Here is a 16,794-nt window from a genome sequence, read left to right as displayed (position 1 = left end):
GGGCCCTGGCCCTTCAGGAGGCCACACCCGCAGCCGGGCCGGCCCGGCTCACCGCTGCTCTCCCTTCCCCCACTCCAGGAAGGATTTGCACCCCCTGAGGACGACGAGATCGAGGAACACCAACAGGAAGACCAGGACGAGTACTGAGGGCGGCCCCAGCCCTGGCTGACCGCTCCGCTTCCCGGGCCTCCCCTCCCCACTCCCACCCCCACATTATAACCCTTTCCTGACAGCCGGTCGGCCGGGTGCTTTGTGTCAGTGCCGCAGCATCGCAGCAGCAGCCTCGGGGAGCCTGGCGAGCAGGGCTTGGGGGGACGGGCCAGGTGAGCCGGCAGAGGCCCCTCCTCCTGCGGCACAGGCCCAGTGGGCGGGCCCCCTGCCCACTCCCCACCCCTATTTATTTCCGTTGTCTCTGTGCTGTGTCGGCCAACACTTCCCAGGGTGTTGCTGCCACCCGCCCCAGCCAGCCGCCTGCGCCTCTGACAGCCAGCAGCTGTATATTTGACAAAGTCATTGGTATATTTTTACTTACTGGATTTTCCTTGCACTTTACCTGTTCTTTTCCCAGGGCTGACAGCACGGGCTCCGGGGCAGCGTGCCCGGCTTGGCTTCCCTTGCCCATGGCCGGGGCCATGGCAGGACTCACCGATTCTTATTTATTTTGTCTTTTGACTTCCCAGTAGTTGAGGGAAAGGCTGATGTCAGGAGAGGGAGAGAGGGGGGCTGAGGAGGGGGTGCCTTAGGCCCCGGCAGTCAGGGAGAGGGAGGGGAGCATGCGAGGGATGACAACGGCCTCCTGGCACCAGGCTCGCCCACCCTCGGCCCCTTGCCCCCAGCACTGAAGCCCAGCACTGCCCCAGGCCCCCCAGCCACGCCCCCTGCCGCTTGGTTCCTGCCACACAGACTCTGCCTGGCCCCTCCTGTCGGTCTGCCTCCTCTCGGCCCGCCTCCCCCACCCCTGCCCCTCGGGCCACCCAGCCTGCATACGTGTTCACTTTTATTTCAATAAACTTGTGTGGTAAAAGTCCATACCATGTCTCCCGCAACTGAGCCACAGCCTGGGGTGCAGTGCTTTCCCCCCGAGCCACCCCCTCTCCAGAGGCGGTGGCCATGGAGCCTGGTACCACCACCATCTTCCCTCAGGCCCAGCTTCCCCTTAGAGCCCAGCGCTGACCTAGCCCCCATTTCCCAACACCAGGACTGGGGCTTTAAGAGAAGGCACAGAGGCGCCCCGACCCCCAGTCCCTGAAGAGGAACGAAGTTCAGGGCCGTGGCTGAGAGGATGGGCAGCCCAGGGAAGCAGCTGCGAGGTCACAGGGCAGCCTGGCAGAGAGGTGCTTTGTTTCTGGCTCCTTTGGGACAGTAAGACTGCATATTGTCCCCCATCCTTGTGGAAACTCACACACCCCACAGCAGGGATCCAGCTGGGGGCACAGGCTCCTGTGACAATGCTGAGTGAGTTGGAAGGAGCAAGCAGCTCTAGGCACTGGAGCCCAGAAGGACAGCAGTGTCCAGGCGCTAATGGGAACCAGGAGCCAGGAACTCTGTCATGTCACCCGCAGAGCCCTGCCTTCCTGGCAGGTGCCCCAGCCAGGGGCCATGACAACCCGTGTCCTTGAGGCCCATCAGGGATGAAGGGCACTGACACGAATGTGGGTACCAGGCGCATTCACATAGAGCCTGGGTTGTCATCCAGACCACTCCCTCCTTGACCCACGAAGGGACTGAGACCCGCGTGTGATCTGCTCAGGGTGATGGTGATAAATACCTGGACCAGAATTGAGACCTCCTGACTCATGGTTCAGTGCTCATCCCCAAAGACCACAGAGATGGGACCTCCAGAACCTTCCGCTAGCTTCAGACTAGCCCCCTGATGGTTCCTCAGCATCCTGAGTGTGACCGAGATACTGTTGGGGTGGTGTTTCTTCTACGGCCCTGCTCCGTGATCCTCCTTCCTGACAGCCACCCTTTCTCAAATGACTTGGGTTATAAGCCTGAAATCAGCAAACCACGTCTGTTCATTCCTCCTCCATGTCCTCTCCTCCTCCTCCGTTTGACTCCCGCCCCCACATCCAGAGACTTCTGGCCTTATTCTGTTTTTCTCCTCCAGGAAGGTCCTTGCTTTTATTTATCTTTATGATTTTTAATTCCTGCGCCTAATTTTAAAAGGCTTGTCCTCCATTAAAGGATAAGGCCATTGTTCTGCATCGCCCAGCGTTCACCTTCATTCAGGCTGAGACCTCGCCCAGTGGGTGTGGTGGGCAGAACAGCCTCCCCCCCAAGGATGGCCACGTCATAATCCCCGGAACCTGTGGATGGGTTGGGTTACATGGCAAAGGGAAATGAAGGTGTAGATGGAATGAAGGTGCTAATCAGTTGACACCTGATTAAAACCGGGAATATCCTGGATTATCAAGGGGGCCCAATGTTATTGCAAAGGTCCATAAAATGGAGGCAGATGGGGGGGCAGGAGGTCAGAGGGATGCCATGTGAGCAGGACTTGACCCCCCTCTTGCTGGTCCTGAAGATGGGGGGAGCCAGGAGTGAAGGAACTCGGTCAGCTTCTAGATGCTGGGAAAGGCAAGAAACATATTCTCCCCCAGAGACTCCACAAGGGACCACTGCCCTGTAGACACCATACTTTTGCCCTGGGAGACCCTGACAGACTTCCACCTTCCAGAACTATAAGACACATTTGTCTTGTCTTAAGTCAGTAAATTTGTAGCTATTTGTTACAGCAGCACCAGGACACTATACAGGAGGTCAAACTGCTTCAGTGAACTCTCTTTTGGCCCCTACACGATACCCATCCATCCTCCTTGACCCTTGATTCTCTTCCCTCAAACCCCATGGGTACTTGCCCAAGTGCACCTCCATGGCTCGTGTCTGAGGCTGCTCTTCAAACACCCAGAGCTCAGGGATGGAAAGCCACTGCCTCCCCCCCAACCTCTGGAACATTTAAGATGGTCAACTACAGTTTTCTGTCTGCACATTTGTCTCCTACACAGGCTTTGAGCTCCTCTCAAGCCAAGTGAGGTGTGTCCTCTAGCTCCAACTAGCACTGTGCTAGGTGCTTAGGTAGAGAAGTTGCTTAGGAAATGCTGCTGCATAAGTAAGTGAATGACTTCCATCCCCTAGAGGCCAAGTTACAACAGATGATCTGCCAGACTATTCTAAGGAAAGATAGAAAATAAAGCCCCTCTCCACCCATCTACATCTCTCTACCATAGAGCATCCCCCCCACCCCATCTTCTTGCCTCTATGGAAGTGCTGTTCTTTTTCTGTGACCATATATGTGACACAGAAGAGGTAGAACAAAGAGCTATCTATCCTCTGCGTGGAGCTAAACCAATGATCTGAAAAAAGTGAACTGATTTATGATCGGCTCAAATATGGTCCTTGGCAAAAGCAGTCCAACTCAGAGCTTCTGACCTGAGGCAAAGTCAGCTATGATCAGGCCAGAAGGAGCTGCAGGGCAGGCAGAAGGAAGCCGCAAGAGCTAGTTATCTCCTGCCTTTCCCCCACCCCAACTCACCCTTCATATATCCCCAAGGCCCATGGCATATGAGCTCAGACCCCTTTCCAACCTCATCACCTCCAAAATCCGTTAAGCACCATGACACTAAACTACTTCCAGTCTCTGTGTCCTTGCTGCGTCCCACCTCGAGGCCTTTGTTAAAATCAATAAATCCATATACCTGACCTGTTCTTGCCACTCGTCCTAATCCCCAATCAATGAAAATTCACCCATTTCTCAGGACCCATCTCAAATGCCATCTCCTTTGGGAAGCCTTTGCTGATCTCCTTCCTAAGAATTCATCACTCCTTAAGCCATTAGTCCTGTAGTAAACTGGACTCTACTCATTCTTACCATAAGGGCGGGCCTGCCTTGTTCCTCAGGATGGCAGGTATGAAACTCATGCTTAAATGTAGGAGTGTACATGAAATAGCACATTTCTTTAATTGTGATAAATCACTTCCAGTTCACCTTCCCTCATCCTCAGGCTGGAATGCTTCATTCTGAGGTCTCATATGATACTGCAAGCATGGCTGTGGGCCCTTCGGCGATAGTGAATGCCTGAGTCATAACCTGTTTGGGTGGTTCCTCGGGTCTGGGGCTCTTGATCCCCTCCCTGTCACATCTGGGACGGGGGGCTGACTCTCGCGGTGGAAGTCAGAGCCCTTTCCTTTCCACTGCCAGTAAGGGGAGACCCAGCTCTGACTGTCCTGGGCCCCCAGCCTTTGCCCTGCCTCCTATCAGAAGGCCTCTCCCACTCTCCAAGTCCTGCCCTCCAAACACTGCCTCTTCCCTCAAGCTCCATTCTCTTCCTTGTACCTTCCTAATGGATTTTTTATACTCCATTAAACCCAAAGTTTAACCACTAGCCACAGAAAAACTAGCATTTTCCTATAAGGAAGGAAGCATTTAATCTTCAAACTCTCCGGGGCAACGACGAAGAACTATTTTCATTCCATCCTTCCTGCCCAACTAGAACGGAAAGACAAATAGAAACTGTACATATCCACCGAGTCATCCAATGCCTTCACACAGCAGGGTCTCAATAAAAATTTTTGAATGTAATAGCCCCTGATTTCAACCTCTTTGCCTGGCTGTTTTTTGCTGCAAGGGAGCCCGGAGGCTGACCCGAGCCCTCGCGAGGGAGAACCCGGCAAACAGAAAAGACTACAAGTCCCAGGCTGCCTTGCGGGTGGCGTCACGCGCCGCGAGGCCCTGCGAGGAGACGTGGCAGAGCGCGACGCGTCCGCACCGGACCGGAAAGCCCAGGGAGGTGGCCGTGGCGGGAGGGTCGGAGCCATGGCGGCCAAGACGGCGGGTGGGGGGCGCTGGGAGGTGGTGAAGAAGGGGCGGCGGCCTGGGGCCGGCGGCAGTGGTAAAGGCGGCGGAGGGGACCGCCGGGCGCTCGGGGAGGCGAACGGAGTGTGGAAGTACGACCTGACCCGTGAGTACCCACCCGCCTGCCGCCCCCGCCGCCGCCCGGCCCCGGGCCTGCCTGCCCGCTGGGTGGTAGAGAGCAGCTACCAGAGCCCAGAGGCTCAAAATAGCCCCGGGCTGCTCGCGGAGCGAGCTCTCCTGCCCATCGGTACTTACCAGTTCAGCCGGCGCTACTTGGCGTTGTCTCTTTTGAGCCTCACAGGAGGTAGACAGCGCGAGGGAGGTCGCTGCCCTCGCCTGTCAGATGCGTAAACCGAGGCTCAGCGAAGTGTTAGATGCCTTGCCCGGGACCGCATGTCGGAGGGGACTGCGATTCCGGTCTTCCGACGCTTGGCCGCCTGCACACCCGCCCGCCCAGCTGTTCGCTGGCTCAGCCTAGGCTCTCTGGGCAGGTGTCTGGGAGCTGGGGGGAGACAGCCTGTGCCCCTGTGTTAAGTAACCAGCAGGTCGGGGGTGGGCATGGGGGCTGGGACGCACACTAGGCCCCACAGCGGGGGACGTGACCCACCACACACTCCACACCCACCAAGTATTATTCTAAGTGGTGCCTGTTTCCTCGAAGTCTCCTGGAGGATTGGAGAAAGCTTGCCGCTTGTTGATTATAGAGTTGTCACATCCGAACCACGTGGAACTGGTGTAGAACCAAGATGGAAAAATCCTGACCTCCCAGACTGGTAGCCACTCAGCAAAGAAGCCAGCCCTCTGTATCCGACCCCTCCACCAGTTCTCACATACTCTGATTTCCTAATAAAGAAATGCCTCATCTCTGTGAGAGAGCCCTTGAACTCAAGAGCTGTGATGATCGAAGGGGAAGGGACCACTGTTCCTGGGAGGCCCTCTTGACTCAGGGCTGGCCCCCTTTGTCTGCCTGTCATTACCCCCAGCTCCAATCCAGACGACAAGCACCCTGTATGAGCGGGGCTTTGAGAAAATCATGAAACGGCAGAATAAGGAGCAGGTTCCACCCCCTGCTGTGGAGCCTAAGAAACCGGCCACCAAGAAGCAGACTAAGAAGGGAGCAACCGTCACCAACCAGAACCAGAAGCAGGGCCGCTTTCGCAGCCTGGAGGAGGCGCTGAAAGCTGTGAGTGGGCCGAGACTTTAGGCAGCAAAAGCACAGGGACTTGAGGAGTAAAAATGAAAGGAGCAGGAGGGGACGGACGGGCAGCTGAGGGCCCTGTGGAATGTGGGACATTGCTGGTTGAGAGGAGCTGGTTCAGGAAAGAAAGGAAAGCCTAAGGGCTGCAATGTGTGCACTTGGGATAGACAGGAAGTAAGGTTATTGAGAAGCATCCTTTAGTAAGAGGGGAGCTTGGGAAATCTAGGACTACAGGGAGGGTTTAGAAAAACTGCTGGATCGCTTCTCGGCCTTTTGGCTAAGATCAAGTGTAGAAAAACTGCTGGTAGCTCCTCCCCCCAAAGAAGGAGGGTCCTTTCATTTTGCATCTTGTCTTCTCTTTTCCCCCTTGAACTTGTGAAGGGCTGGAGAGTATGGGCCTTGAGATCCCCAGTTGCAGCTGTCCCGTTCTCTATTTCCTAAAGATCTGGAGGCAGCAAGAGTGCGGCATTCCATGTACTGATGCTGTAAAGCAGAAACTCTTTGTTCTTCCTGCCACCACCTAGTTCAGCGGTTTCCCCATCTCTCCCCCATTACTCTATACCTACAACTCACCTTGAGGGGCCTGTGTTCCTGGCAGCTGGATGTGGCAGCTCTGCAGAAGGAACTGGATAAGAGCCAGAGCGTGTTCTCTGAGAACCCGTCCGTGTGGTTGAAGGACCTGGCCAGCTATCTCAACTACAAGCTCCAAACGCCCACAAGTGAACCTACCCTAAGCCAGCATACTCACGGTTAGTTCTCCCAACGCCCTCAAGTCCAGGACAAGTTCAGAGAGATTCTGAAAGGGCTGTGTGTGAACATGTTACTTAAGCATTGAGCCCAGTGCCCCCTCCCCGCCCGCTCCCCCCAATTGTCCTGATTTCCATGAGAGTCCCCCCAGTTGTCCTGATTTCCATGAGCTGTTGTTGACTTGAAAGTTTCTGGGCCTCACTGAAATGGGGAGGATGCCAACCACAGTGCAGTGACCTCTGCCTCTGCTCCCTGTTCTCAGGGAGCAACCCAGAGCTCTCGGAGCTGGCAGAGGCGTCTGATCTTAGCACTCACATGAGGCCTCTCGCTCCTAGATTATCCCTACAGCCTGGTGAGCCGGGAGCTGCGTGGGATCATCCGAGGGCTACTGGCGAAGGCAGCAGGGTCCCTGGAGCTCTTTTTCGATCACTGTCTGTTCACCATGCTGCAAGAGCTGGATAAGACGCCAGGTGAGAGAGGCCCGGGAGGAATAGCCCAGCCCCATCTTGGGAGCCTACCCGCTTTTTCCTGCTTCCAGAGTAGCTGTGTGGTTCTGTTTGCAGTTGAGCGCTCTGTAAATTCCGGCACTCTTTTGAAAAAGGTGGAGGAGGAGTTCCCGTCGTGGTGCAGCAGCAATTAATCCGACTAGGAACCATGAGGTTGCGGGTTTGATCCCTGGCCTCCCTCAGTGGGTTAAGGATCCCGTGTTGCCGTGAGCTATGGTGTAGTTCACAGACCCGGCTCGGATTTGGCATTGCTGTGGCTGTGGTGTAGGCCTGCGGCTACAGCTCCAGTTAGACCCCTAGCCTGGGAACTTCCGTATGCCACTGGTGTGGCCCTAAAAAGACCAAAAGAAAAGAAAAAGGCGGAGGAGATTAGGACTTGGTGGGCCTGGGTTCTGGGCTCTTGGCTGTCAAAAGGGAGATTACAGGGGTGGGATGCTGAGTGGTGTATGGAGGTCTGAGAACGGGTATCCCTCCAGGTGAGTCACTGCATGGTTACCGCATCTGTATCCAGGCCATTTTGCAAGACAAGCCCAAGATTGCCACCATGAACCTGGGCAAGGTGAGCTCAGGGTCCTGGTGGGGACATCAGGAGGTTAGGAGTGGGGAGGCTGGCTGGAATCTACACTGTTGGACCCAACTGAGGGGTCGTGGGAGATCCTGTAAGATGAGTGATACTAGTGAACACATTAGCACTTACTGAGCCTGCCTTGTCTATATATGAGGCAGATGGTGCTCTTATTCCCATTTCCTAGCTGACAAGACTGAGTTCAGTAACTTTCCCCGAGTTGGTCACCTAGTAAGCGGCAAGGGTGCTCGAAGGCCAGAGCCCATGCTCTGAATCACCCTGCCACACTACCACACCGCACCACTGTCCCTCCCCGTTGACGTTCCTCCCTAGCTTTGGGGGTTCTTTGGGGGTGCTCCTGGAGCTTTGCCGTATCCCAACCTGCCTCCCGCACCGGTCTCCCCAGTTCCTGGAACTGCTAAGGTCCCACCAGAGCCGACCAGCCAAGTGTCTGACCATCATGTGGGCCCTGGGTCAAGCAGGTTTCACCAACCTCACCGAAGGACTGAAAGGTAACCAGTGGGGGGAGAGAGGGATGGTTTCAGAGCCTCTAGGGTCCTCCGTAACGTGCCCCGTGGGTCCAGGCCTGAGGCTTCCTCCCTGCCCTTTGTCTCCACAGTGTGGCTGCGGATCATGATGCCTGTGCTGGGCATCAGGTCCCTGTCTCCCTTCGCCATCGCCTACCTGGATCGCCTGCTCCTGTGAGTGTGGGGGGAGCGGCAACAGGGAGGCCCCAGGTGTTCCCGAGTGGCTGTTTGAGCAAAATGGGATGCTCTGACCCTGGTTTCCACAGATGTGAGGAAAACCGGGCCCCTTCCTCCCGCCTCAGAACGTGGTGGTGAAGAAAGAAAGGGACGGAGCCACAAGGCGGGGGGGCAGGCTCAGGTTTATGCCCTTTCTCTGGGATGTTGTGCTTAGCTGAGGCCGTGGCCTGGGTGGGTGGTCCCCCACAAGCCTGTTTCTTTCTTCCCCCGCAGGATGCACCCCAACCTCACCAAGGGCTTTGGTATGATTGGCCCCAAGGACTTCTTCCCACTTCTGGACTTTGCCTATATGCCCAACAACTCCCTGACTCCCAGGTAGGGCTGCCGTTGGGCACAACCTGTTGTGAAGGATCCCAGCTGAGGGGTAGGAGCAGACAGTATCTTCCTGTCACTCTTCCTCCAGCCACCGTAGATCTGACCTGCAAGTCCAAGGGATCACTGAACCCCTGGAATTGTGTGGGCCCTCGAGTTTGAGGGGCACGTGGGCATTTTCCTGGGGAGAGAACCAATGACTCAGATTTTCCAAGAAATCGCTGAGTCTAGAAAGATGCAGAACCATTACAAGGCCCTTAGTGACGTCCCTCCTTGGGCAGGGTGTGGATTCTGAGGCCGGCAAAAGGGCACGGCGTACATAGCCCTTTAGAGCCCGTGCCTGCCTCTCTCAACCCTCACCACAGCCTGCAGGAGCAGCTCTGTCGGCTCTACCCACGACTGAAGGTGCTGGCATTTGGGGCAAAGCCGGAATCCACCCTGCATACCTACTTCCCCTCCTTCCTGTCCAGAGCCACCCCTGGCTGCCCTCCGGAGATGAAGAAAGAGGTGAGGAAACGATGGGAGGCTCCTTTTTCCCTCCCAGGGTTCTGCCACACCGGTCCCTGTCTGCAGGCAAAGGCTCTGCTCCAGGGAGCCCACTTCCCGGGCCTCCCCATAGTGCACCTGTAGCCACCTGCCCCGCTCCCTCATGCTCTGTCCTCAGAAGAGCGGAGCGGAGGCGTTCCCGCTGTGATGCAGCAGGTTCGTGATCCGGCTTGTTTCAGTGGTATTGCCGGTTCGATCCCTGGCCTGGCGCAGTGAGTTAAAGATCCAGTGTGGCTGTGGTGCAACTGCAGCTCTGATTCAGCTCCTGGCCCAGGAACTTCCATATGCTGTGGATGAAAGCAGAGGGGGGCGGGGGGGGGAGAGTTGAACTGAAAAGAGGGCACAGTCATCTGGCCGATCTCCGATGTCCTGCCCCTTGCACCCACGTGAACGTTGACCTCAGGACCCCAGCCTCCCCCGTACGTCGTCTTGAAGGTTTCTGAGGCCTGGGCATGATTTCTCCATCCTTTAGGGCGGACGCGTTGCCTGGGTGGCCTCATTTCGGAGAGGGGGTTACCTCCCAGGACTCTGCCCACCACCAGCCCGGGCCCAGCAGTCTCTCCCTCCTCCTGTCCCCTGTGCAGCTCCTGAGCAGCCTGACCGAGTGCCTGACGGTGGACCCCCTCAGCACCAGCGTCTGGAGGCAGCTGTACCCCAAGCACCTGCCACAGTCCAGGCAGGTGGCGGTGGTGGGATGGGGGGGGGTACCTGCTCTGATCCACACAGACAAGCCTTACCTCGTGCTTCCCAGCATGTCCCTAAAAGCAGAAGGGGAGTGTTCCTCACTGTTCAGGTTCCACGGGAGTTGCTGTGGGCCTCTAGGAAGCTGCTTCTCTGCGGGTGGGGCGTGGACTCTCAGCCCGAAGGAGCGGGGCCCTCACGGAGGGCAGGAGGATGGGATGGGCCGAGCGGGCCCCCTGATGGAGAGCGCTTGTGCTTTCCCCGCAGCCTGCTGCTCGAGCACTTGCTCAGGTCCTGGGAGCGGATTCCCAAGAAGGTGAGTTGCTGGTAGGACGTGGCCAGCTGAGCTTCATCTGGGTTCTGGGTTCGTACCCCTTGGCCCCTGTCCCCCGTTGCTGAGAAGGTGCTCCCTCGGCACAGCTGCCCCGGAAAGTGAAACAGTGGAGGCGCGGGGATCCCTCCTGGGCCAAATCTCTTGTTCTCAGCACAGACTTTTTCTTGCCCTACAGACACAGAAGTCTTTGCAAGAAACGACTCAGTCCTTCAAGCTTACCAACCAGGATCTGCTGAGGAAGGGCATCGATAGCAACCAGGATGCCATCGCCTGCGACACAGCCTGCACGGTGCCAGCGCTCAGCCCTCCCAACCCCACGCACTGTTCTGCGCCACTCTCTTGGCTCAGCCTGGCTGGGCCTGTAGCACATCACTGCCCCACTTGTCTCTGGAGCTCCCACTACCCCTGAGGCAGTGTGAGCGCCGGATCCTCTCCCTGGAAGGCCTGGCTCGAGGCCTGCCTCGGGAAGCAAGGACCAGCGCCTCGCCTTTCTGACTGCTGCTCCCTCCCTGCTCTTCTTCCAGAGTCTGTTGCAGCAGGCGCGAGGCTTCCGGCTGCCCTGGGCACGGCTTCTCATGTTGGTGCTGGTCTTTGCCGTAGGTTTCCTGTGCCATGACTTGCGGTCACACAGTTCTTTCCAGGGTAAGCAGGGCTTGGCAGGCAAAGAAGAAAGCACTGGGCTCTCTATGGGGACACAGCTGGGTGTGGCCCTGCCCGCCCCCAACACATACGATGGAGCAAACACTTCAGCCGGATCTTTCTGTCCGCAGCTGTGGCCTTACTGCTTCACATGGGACTAGTGCTTCGCAGTGTAGAAATGCTTAGGTGTTCACCATCTCATTTGGGTAGATGTTACCATGTTTTTAACGTCTGAGCAAACCCAGGCTCAGAGAGAGGTACCCGATTAGCGTAAGATTCGTCTAAGATCACAGCTGGGAAGGAGACAGGCCCACCCTTAAACCCGAGGCTTGCCGATGCCTAAGTCCAGGGCTCCACCTGGCCGCGCCCTTCCTGCTCCCCGGCCTGCATCCTCCCTCCCAGACCGTGGCCAGCTCTGCCGCACCCCTCACTGGGCCTGCTCTGGGGCCTGAGGGTCTGTCTCCCCAGTCCCCACCCCCTTCCCCTCCCAGCTCACCTGAGGCCCCCTTTCCTCAGCCTCCCTCTCTGGCCGGTTGCTTCAGTCATCTGGTTTCTTGCCCGCTGGCCAGCAAGCATGTACCAAGATCTACTCCTACAGCCTGCAGGGCTACAGGTGAGCACCACCTAGGGCTGGGCGGGCAGGGGAAGGAGGTGGGAGAGAGAGGGTTGCATTGATGGTCAGTGGGAGGTGATCCACGGCTCTCCTTTCCCAAGGCCTCCCTTAAACCAGCTGTTCTTGAGCCGATTTGCCCAGGGGAACTCAGAGACCTTTTTTCTCCCCTCTGTCTTCTCCTACAGCTGGTTACAGGAGAGCTTGCCGGCCTGGGGTTCCCACCTGCTGACCACGGCGAGGCCCAGCCTGCAGCTGGCCTGGACCCACACCAATGCCACGGTCCGCTTCCTTTCTGCCCACTGTGCCTCCCACCTTGCCTGGCTCGGTGACAGCCTCACCAGCCTCTCCCAGAGGGTAAGCCAGAGATGGGGGTCAGAGAAGGCCCGTCTTGCTGGGGCTTCTTGGGAAGATGCAGCCCCACGTGGACTGCTTTCCCCGGGCATTCTAACCCCATCCCTTTTCCATGGTCCTGCTACAGATCCAGCTCCCTGATGCCCTGAACCAGCTGCTCCATTCTCTGAGGGAGCTGCTCCTGTTTCTTTATCAGAATGTCCTACTTCCCATGTGGCACCTGCTGCTTGAGGCCCTGGCCCGCGCCCAGGAGCACTGCCACGAGGCATGCAGGTGAGACCCTTGCCCAGGGCTACGGCAGGTGGCTGTGCCCTATGCCCTTTGTCCAGGGACAGGGCTGCTCTGTTGAGTCTCTCACTCTGCCTTGACCCGCATTCATCCCTCAGCCCCTTCGGGATGTAGGGCGTGGGTCTGAGCTGCCCCTGTGACTTGACGCGGCTGCATATCCCACTTTCAACCTGCGCACGTGTTCTTTCCTCCCAGAGGCGAGGTGACCTGGGACTGCGTGAAGACACAGCTCAGCAAGGCTGCCCACTGGACCTGGCTCTGCCTACAGGACGTCACAGTGGCTTTCTTGGACTGGGCACTTGCCATGATATCCCAGCAGTAGGCCCTGCCTCCCTGGCCACTGGGTTCTGTCAGGAGCAGACTGTCTGAGACTCTGGGAGTAGAGGTGGCACTTCTCATGGGAGTCTTTGTTCCTTGGTGCCTGAGTTCCGTCTTCTAGGCAAGTGGCTGGCTGCCTCTGCCTCAGTTCTTCCAACTCTGGTGGCAGCTGATCCCAGAGGTCTCTCAGCCTCCTACCCATGATTCCACTGACCGCTGCCCTGCCCTGTTGCACAAAACTCCCAGCCTCTGTCCTTGGGAGGCTGGGAGCCTCTCTCGCCTCCTCTCTCGTCTCCTGCTCTCCACTTCCTTCTCTCTCATTCCCAAATCCTCAAACAGCTCATCTCCGAAGAGGTGGGACTCCAGCCAGTGGCTTCTGCATTCTTCTGAAGAATGATTCCTGCTTCCAGGCTTTGGCCACAGAAGAAAAAAGAAAGGGACCTCCAGAAGAATCCAGAAGAAGAACATGGCAGCACAGTGGGTGGTAGCAGCATCACCTCTACCCACAGCCTGAGTGCGGCTCTCTGTGCGGATGGAGGCCTGAGTGGACAGGCCTCTCACCTCAAAATGCTCAACTTAGGCTCTTCAAGGCCCCTCGCTGCCCCTTCCATCTGGGTCCTGCTTCCTCACTGTCCATTACCCTTCAGTGCTGGGGGTCTCCACCCTAGTGCTCAGCCTCTCTCTGCTGCCAACCCCTACCATCTGTCTGGAGAGCAGAGCCCAGGTAGTCCTGTGCCCCCAGCCTAGGGAACCTTCCAGCAGCCTGTTGAGACAGGATGTAGCATGTGGCCCGTGGGTATGCCTGCTCGGTGGAATAAAGGACGCAGACTTGATTTCTAGCTTTCCTTTGTGCATCTTCGTACAGGAATACCCGTAGGTGTGAACAGGACAACAGAATTTGGGCACCTGTGTTCTTTGCCCCCCTGCCCTCCTGGAGGTCGTAGGCTCTGGCAAGGAAAGCCCACATCCATCATTCTGAAGTTTGGCCTGTTGAGAGTTCTAGACACACTCTCACATACTGTGTCACTTGTCCCTATGATTCATGTCCCAAGATTTGCCTTGGTGGCTGGAAAATTGGGGGAGAGTCTCCTAAGGTCATTCTTGGCCAGCGATCAAGGTCTGTCTTCTTCCTTACCAGGACCGTAATTTATTAATTAGTTCATTTTACAGGCAGTGAGCCTGCAAGACACGAGGCAAGAGTTTATCACCAGAGTCCCTTTAATTTTTGCCTTGAGACTGTAACAACGGGTTTTCAGTTCTCACCTCAAGTTTCATTCCTTGAATGTCGCAAAATTAAGCAGTCCCAGAGGGGCCCTGCCCACTCCAGCTTCCTCGAGGTGGTTTCTGCTTCCATCACGAACGCCTGAGAGGACCAGCAAGGTCCTGCGTTAGCACATTGCTCAGAGCCCTGCTCTTCTAAGCGGCAGTGAGCCATGGCCGTTCTGCCCAGAAAAAAAGAAACCACGCCTGGCAAAGACCCGAGTTTAACACTGCTGGGCAAGCGTGCCCAAGAGCCCCAGGGCATGTTCCATTGCCTCAGTTCTTACCAGAAACAAACGGGCTCAGTGCTTAAGAATCATGACTCCTTGTAACTGGCCTGTATTCAAGGCAAATTGAAGAAAGGGGGCTGGTGTGAACTTGGGTTGGCACCAGCACAGCAAGAGTAAAATGATGGCATCCTGTCCTGTGATGACAGAGTCCAACCAAAGCTGCTGGACTGAGTTCTCTCGATCCAGCAGCTCAGAGCATCTCACTTATAAGTGCTTCATCGGTTTCTAGTGTGTGACCTACTTAGGGTCACTTAATTTCTGACATAGAATCCTGGGATGCAACACTTTTCTTGAACTCAGGTTAACTGGGATCGCCACAGCCTCCCTCAGAAACACGGACACCTTGATGTCACAGTGATTTGACCTGATATTGGAATTGTCAGAATTTGTCCTCTCTCATGAGTCCAGCACTGCACCTGCTGTCCTTTAAAGCCAAACCAAATATCTAGATGCTTCATTTTTGAAGAACTGTCAACAAAGGAATCCAAGCTGAGCCAGTGAGTTGAACTGGTACAAACTGGTAGAGTACAGTCTGATGCTGACAGGTCAGAAGTCATACTGACAGTTGGTGTTACTGGAAGAACACCTCGCAGATCACGTCTAGAAGTTTTAACGTTACTGTTCACATGCAGCTGAAGTTCTGTGGATAACATGCCATATGACTGACGGGCAATTTGTGATTATGTCTTACTAACCTTATGTATTACTGGTTCTTACATGGACTTGTATCACACGATTACAGACACTTTTTCCCCCATTCTTCTAAGTCTTAAGGCATGTTTTCGGTTTCCTCTGGTTGTTTGTACCATCTACAGCTTTAGCTTTAGCGCAGGCCAGCTCAATGGGGAGCCTGTCTTACTCTGGCTGCGTAACGTGCTGGTCCTGTGGCATCACCAGCCCATTCTCAAATGCCAGCACTCTTAGAGTGGAGTGTTTCCCACAGAGACGGGCATGCCTGCCCGCCCTATTCCAGAATGACAGACGTTTCAATGGTTGGAGCATTGTAATAGGTCTTATCTCTCCTACAAGAGTTTAAATTTAAGTGTACAGAGTGATTCATCTTTCTTCTACACAAGCTTATAGTTCTGCTCCCAAAAGGACTTGAGGGGACAAAAGATCTTGCCTTTCCCTATGTGGTATTCCATTTTCACTGGTCACTTTCATTGTCCAGACTTGAGGTATAAGAAGGAATTTGGGGATGAGGGGAGCTTTCACCGTTCAGGGTATGTGTGAATACTTACTGAATATTGAATATTCTACCTGTTAATAAAAATGCTGAATTCAGACACATTGTTGGATGTGCCCTAGTATAAATTTTTTTTTTTTTTTTTTGCTATGCTAGTATACAAGTTACTACTTTTTAGTAAACTATTTATTTATTTGGTCTTTTTTTTAAGGCCGCACCCACAGGCATATGGAAGTTCCCAGGCTAGAGGTCAAATTGGAACTGCAGCTGCCGGCGTACACCACAGCCACAGCAACACTGGATCCGAGCCAAGCAGCATCTGCAACCTACACCACAGCTCACAGAAATGCCAACTCCTTAACCCACTGAGCAAGGTCAGGGATTGAACCCGCGTCCTCATGGATACTAGTCGGGTTTATTACCACCCTGAGAACTCCATCAATAGACTTTGCTTGTTCATAGCTGTTTGAGGTTCACATCAGAAATGGGCAATAAGTACACTCCCTGTGCCCCTGCCCTTGAACCACGTCCCCCACTGTCAGCATTAATGAACCTACACTGACACATCCCTATGACCTGAGGTCGATTGACATTAATCATACTTTGTATAATTTCAATCTTTTTAAATTTTCTTAAGACTCGTTCCCGAATGTGTGGACTCTACTGGAGAATGTCCCATGTACACTTGAGAAGATTGTGTATTCTGCTGTCGTTGGGTGGAATATTCTGTTTATGTCTGGGAGTTCTCCTTGGTGTGCTGATCAAGGCCTCCATTTCTTTACTGAGCTGATCAGAAGCACATTCTTGTTAAAGAGCTCTTACAAATCAGTAAGAAAAGCACGAACCAGCAATAAAATATGGATGAGAGGTATTTCGTAAAAGAAATACAAATGAACAATAGACTTGGGGGGGAAAAGTCCATTTCATTGGCGAAGAAGTGCACATTTTAAATGAGACCACTTCCTTTTGCCTATCGTATTAACAAAGGGTTTTTTAAGTGACAGTATACTCAGTGAATGCTATAATAGAAATTGGTATCATGTTTCTAGGAAGTAATTTGATAATATTTATCAAAAGCCTTAGAAGTTTTATACTACTGTACCAAGTACTTCCATTCCTATAAATATAGTCTAGAGACTAGAGAAGTAAACAGAAATATGAACAAAGATTTATGTACAAGAACACTTAAGGGGGGGAGGGAGTAGGATGAACTGGAAGTTTGGGGTTTGTAGATGCAAACTATTACATGTCAAACGGATAAGCAATGAGGTCCTATTTTATAGCACAGGGAACTATATGCCATCTCTTGGGATAGAACATGATGGGAGATAGTATGAGAAA

At 54.6% G+C, this 16,794-nt stretch overlaps 2 protein-coding genes across 5 annotated transcripts in view; both read left to right on the top strand.

Moving 5' to 3' along the window:
* MAPRE3 (microtubule associated protein RP/EB family member 3) overlaps nucleotides 1-1,029 on the top strand; it is a 52,570-nt gene extending 51,541 nt beyond the window's left edge. For all 4 annotated transcript variants that reach the window (XM_047782454.1, XM_047782451.1, XM_047782453.1 and 1 more), the window contains exon 7: nucleotides 79-1,029. In XM_047782454.1, the coding sequence (XP_047638410.1) occupies nucleotides 79-147 (69 nt within the window). In that variant the 3' untranslated portion in view covers nucleotides 148-1,029. The remainder of the gene's footprint in view (nucleotides 1-78) is intronic.
* Nucleotides 1,030-4,798: 3,769 nt separating this feature from the next.
* Nucleotides 4,799-13,550, top strand: TMEM214 (transmembrane protein 214). Its single transcript, XM_047782450.1, has 17 exons — nucleotides 4,799-4,961; nucleotides 5,839-6,038; nucleotides 6,652-6,802; nucleotides 7,136-7,270; nucleotides 7,783-7,865; nucleotides 8,278-8,383; nucleotides 8,491-8,572; nucleotides 8,849-8,950; nucleotides 9,313-9,454; nucleotides 10,078-10,169; nucleotides 10,442-10,490; nucleotides 10,684-10,797; nucleotides 11,033-11,150; nucleotides 11,664-11,760; nucleotides 11,946-12,114; nucleotides 12,239-12,384; nucleotides 12,595-13,550. Exons 1-17 carry the CDS (start codon nucleotides 4,817-4,819, stop codon nucleotides 12,719-12,721), a joined length of 2,058 nt encoding a protein of 685 aa, XP_047638406.1. The 5' UTR covers nucleotides 4,799-4,816; the 3' UTR covers nucleotides 12,722-13,550.
* Nucleotides 13,551-16,794: the final 3,244 nt, after the last annotated feature.

This window comes from Phacochoerus africanus, chromosome 5, assembly GCF_016906955.1.
Source record: "Phacochoerus africanus isolate WHEZ1 chromosome 5, ROS_Pafr_v1, whole genome shotgun sequence".
In the NCBI taxonomy this organism is placed as follows: Eukaryota; Metazoa; Chordata; class Mammalia; order Artiodactyla; family Suidae; genus Phacochoerus; species Phacochoerus africanus.
This window is presented reverse-complemented; position numbering and strand designations above follow the sequence as displayed.

Bases quoted from the DNA above. Each gene is read 5' to 3' on its own strand.
- TMEM214 (XM_047782450.1), top strand. From the start codon at position 4,817: ATGGCGGCCAAGACGGCGGGTGGGGGGCGCTGGGAGGTGGTGAAGAAG. The intron at 10,491-10,683 runs GTGAGTTGCTGG...CTTGCCCTACAG, and splicing joins GGGAGCGGATTCCCAAGAAG to ACACAGAAGTCTTTGCAAGA. The intron at 11,151-11,663 runs GTAAGCAGGGCT...CCCTTTCCTCAG, and splicing joins GTCACACAGTTCTTTCCAGG to CCTCCCTCTCTGGCCGGTTG.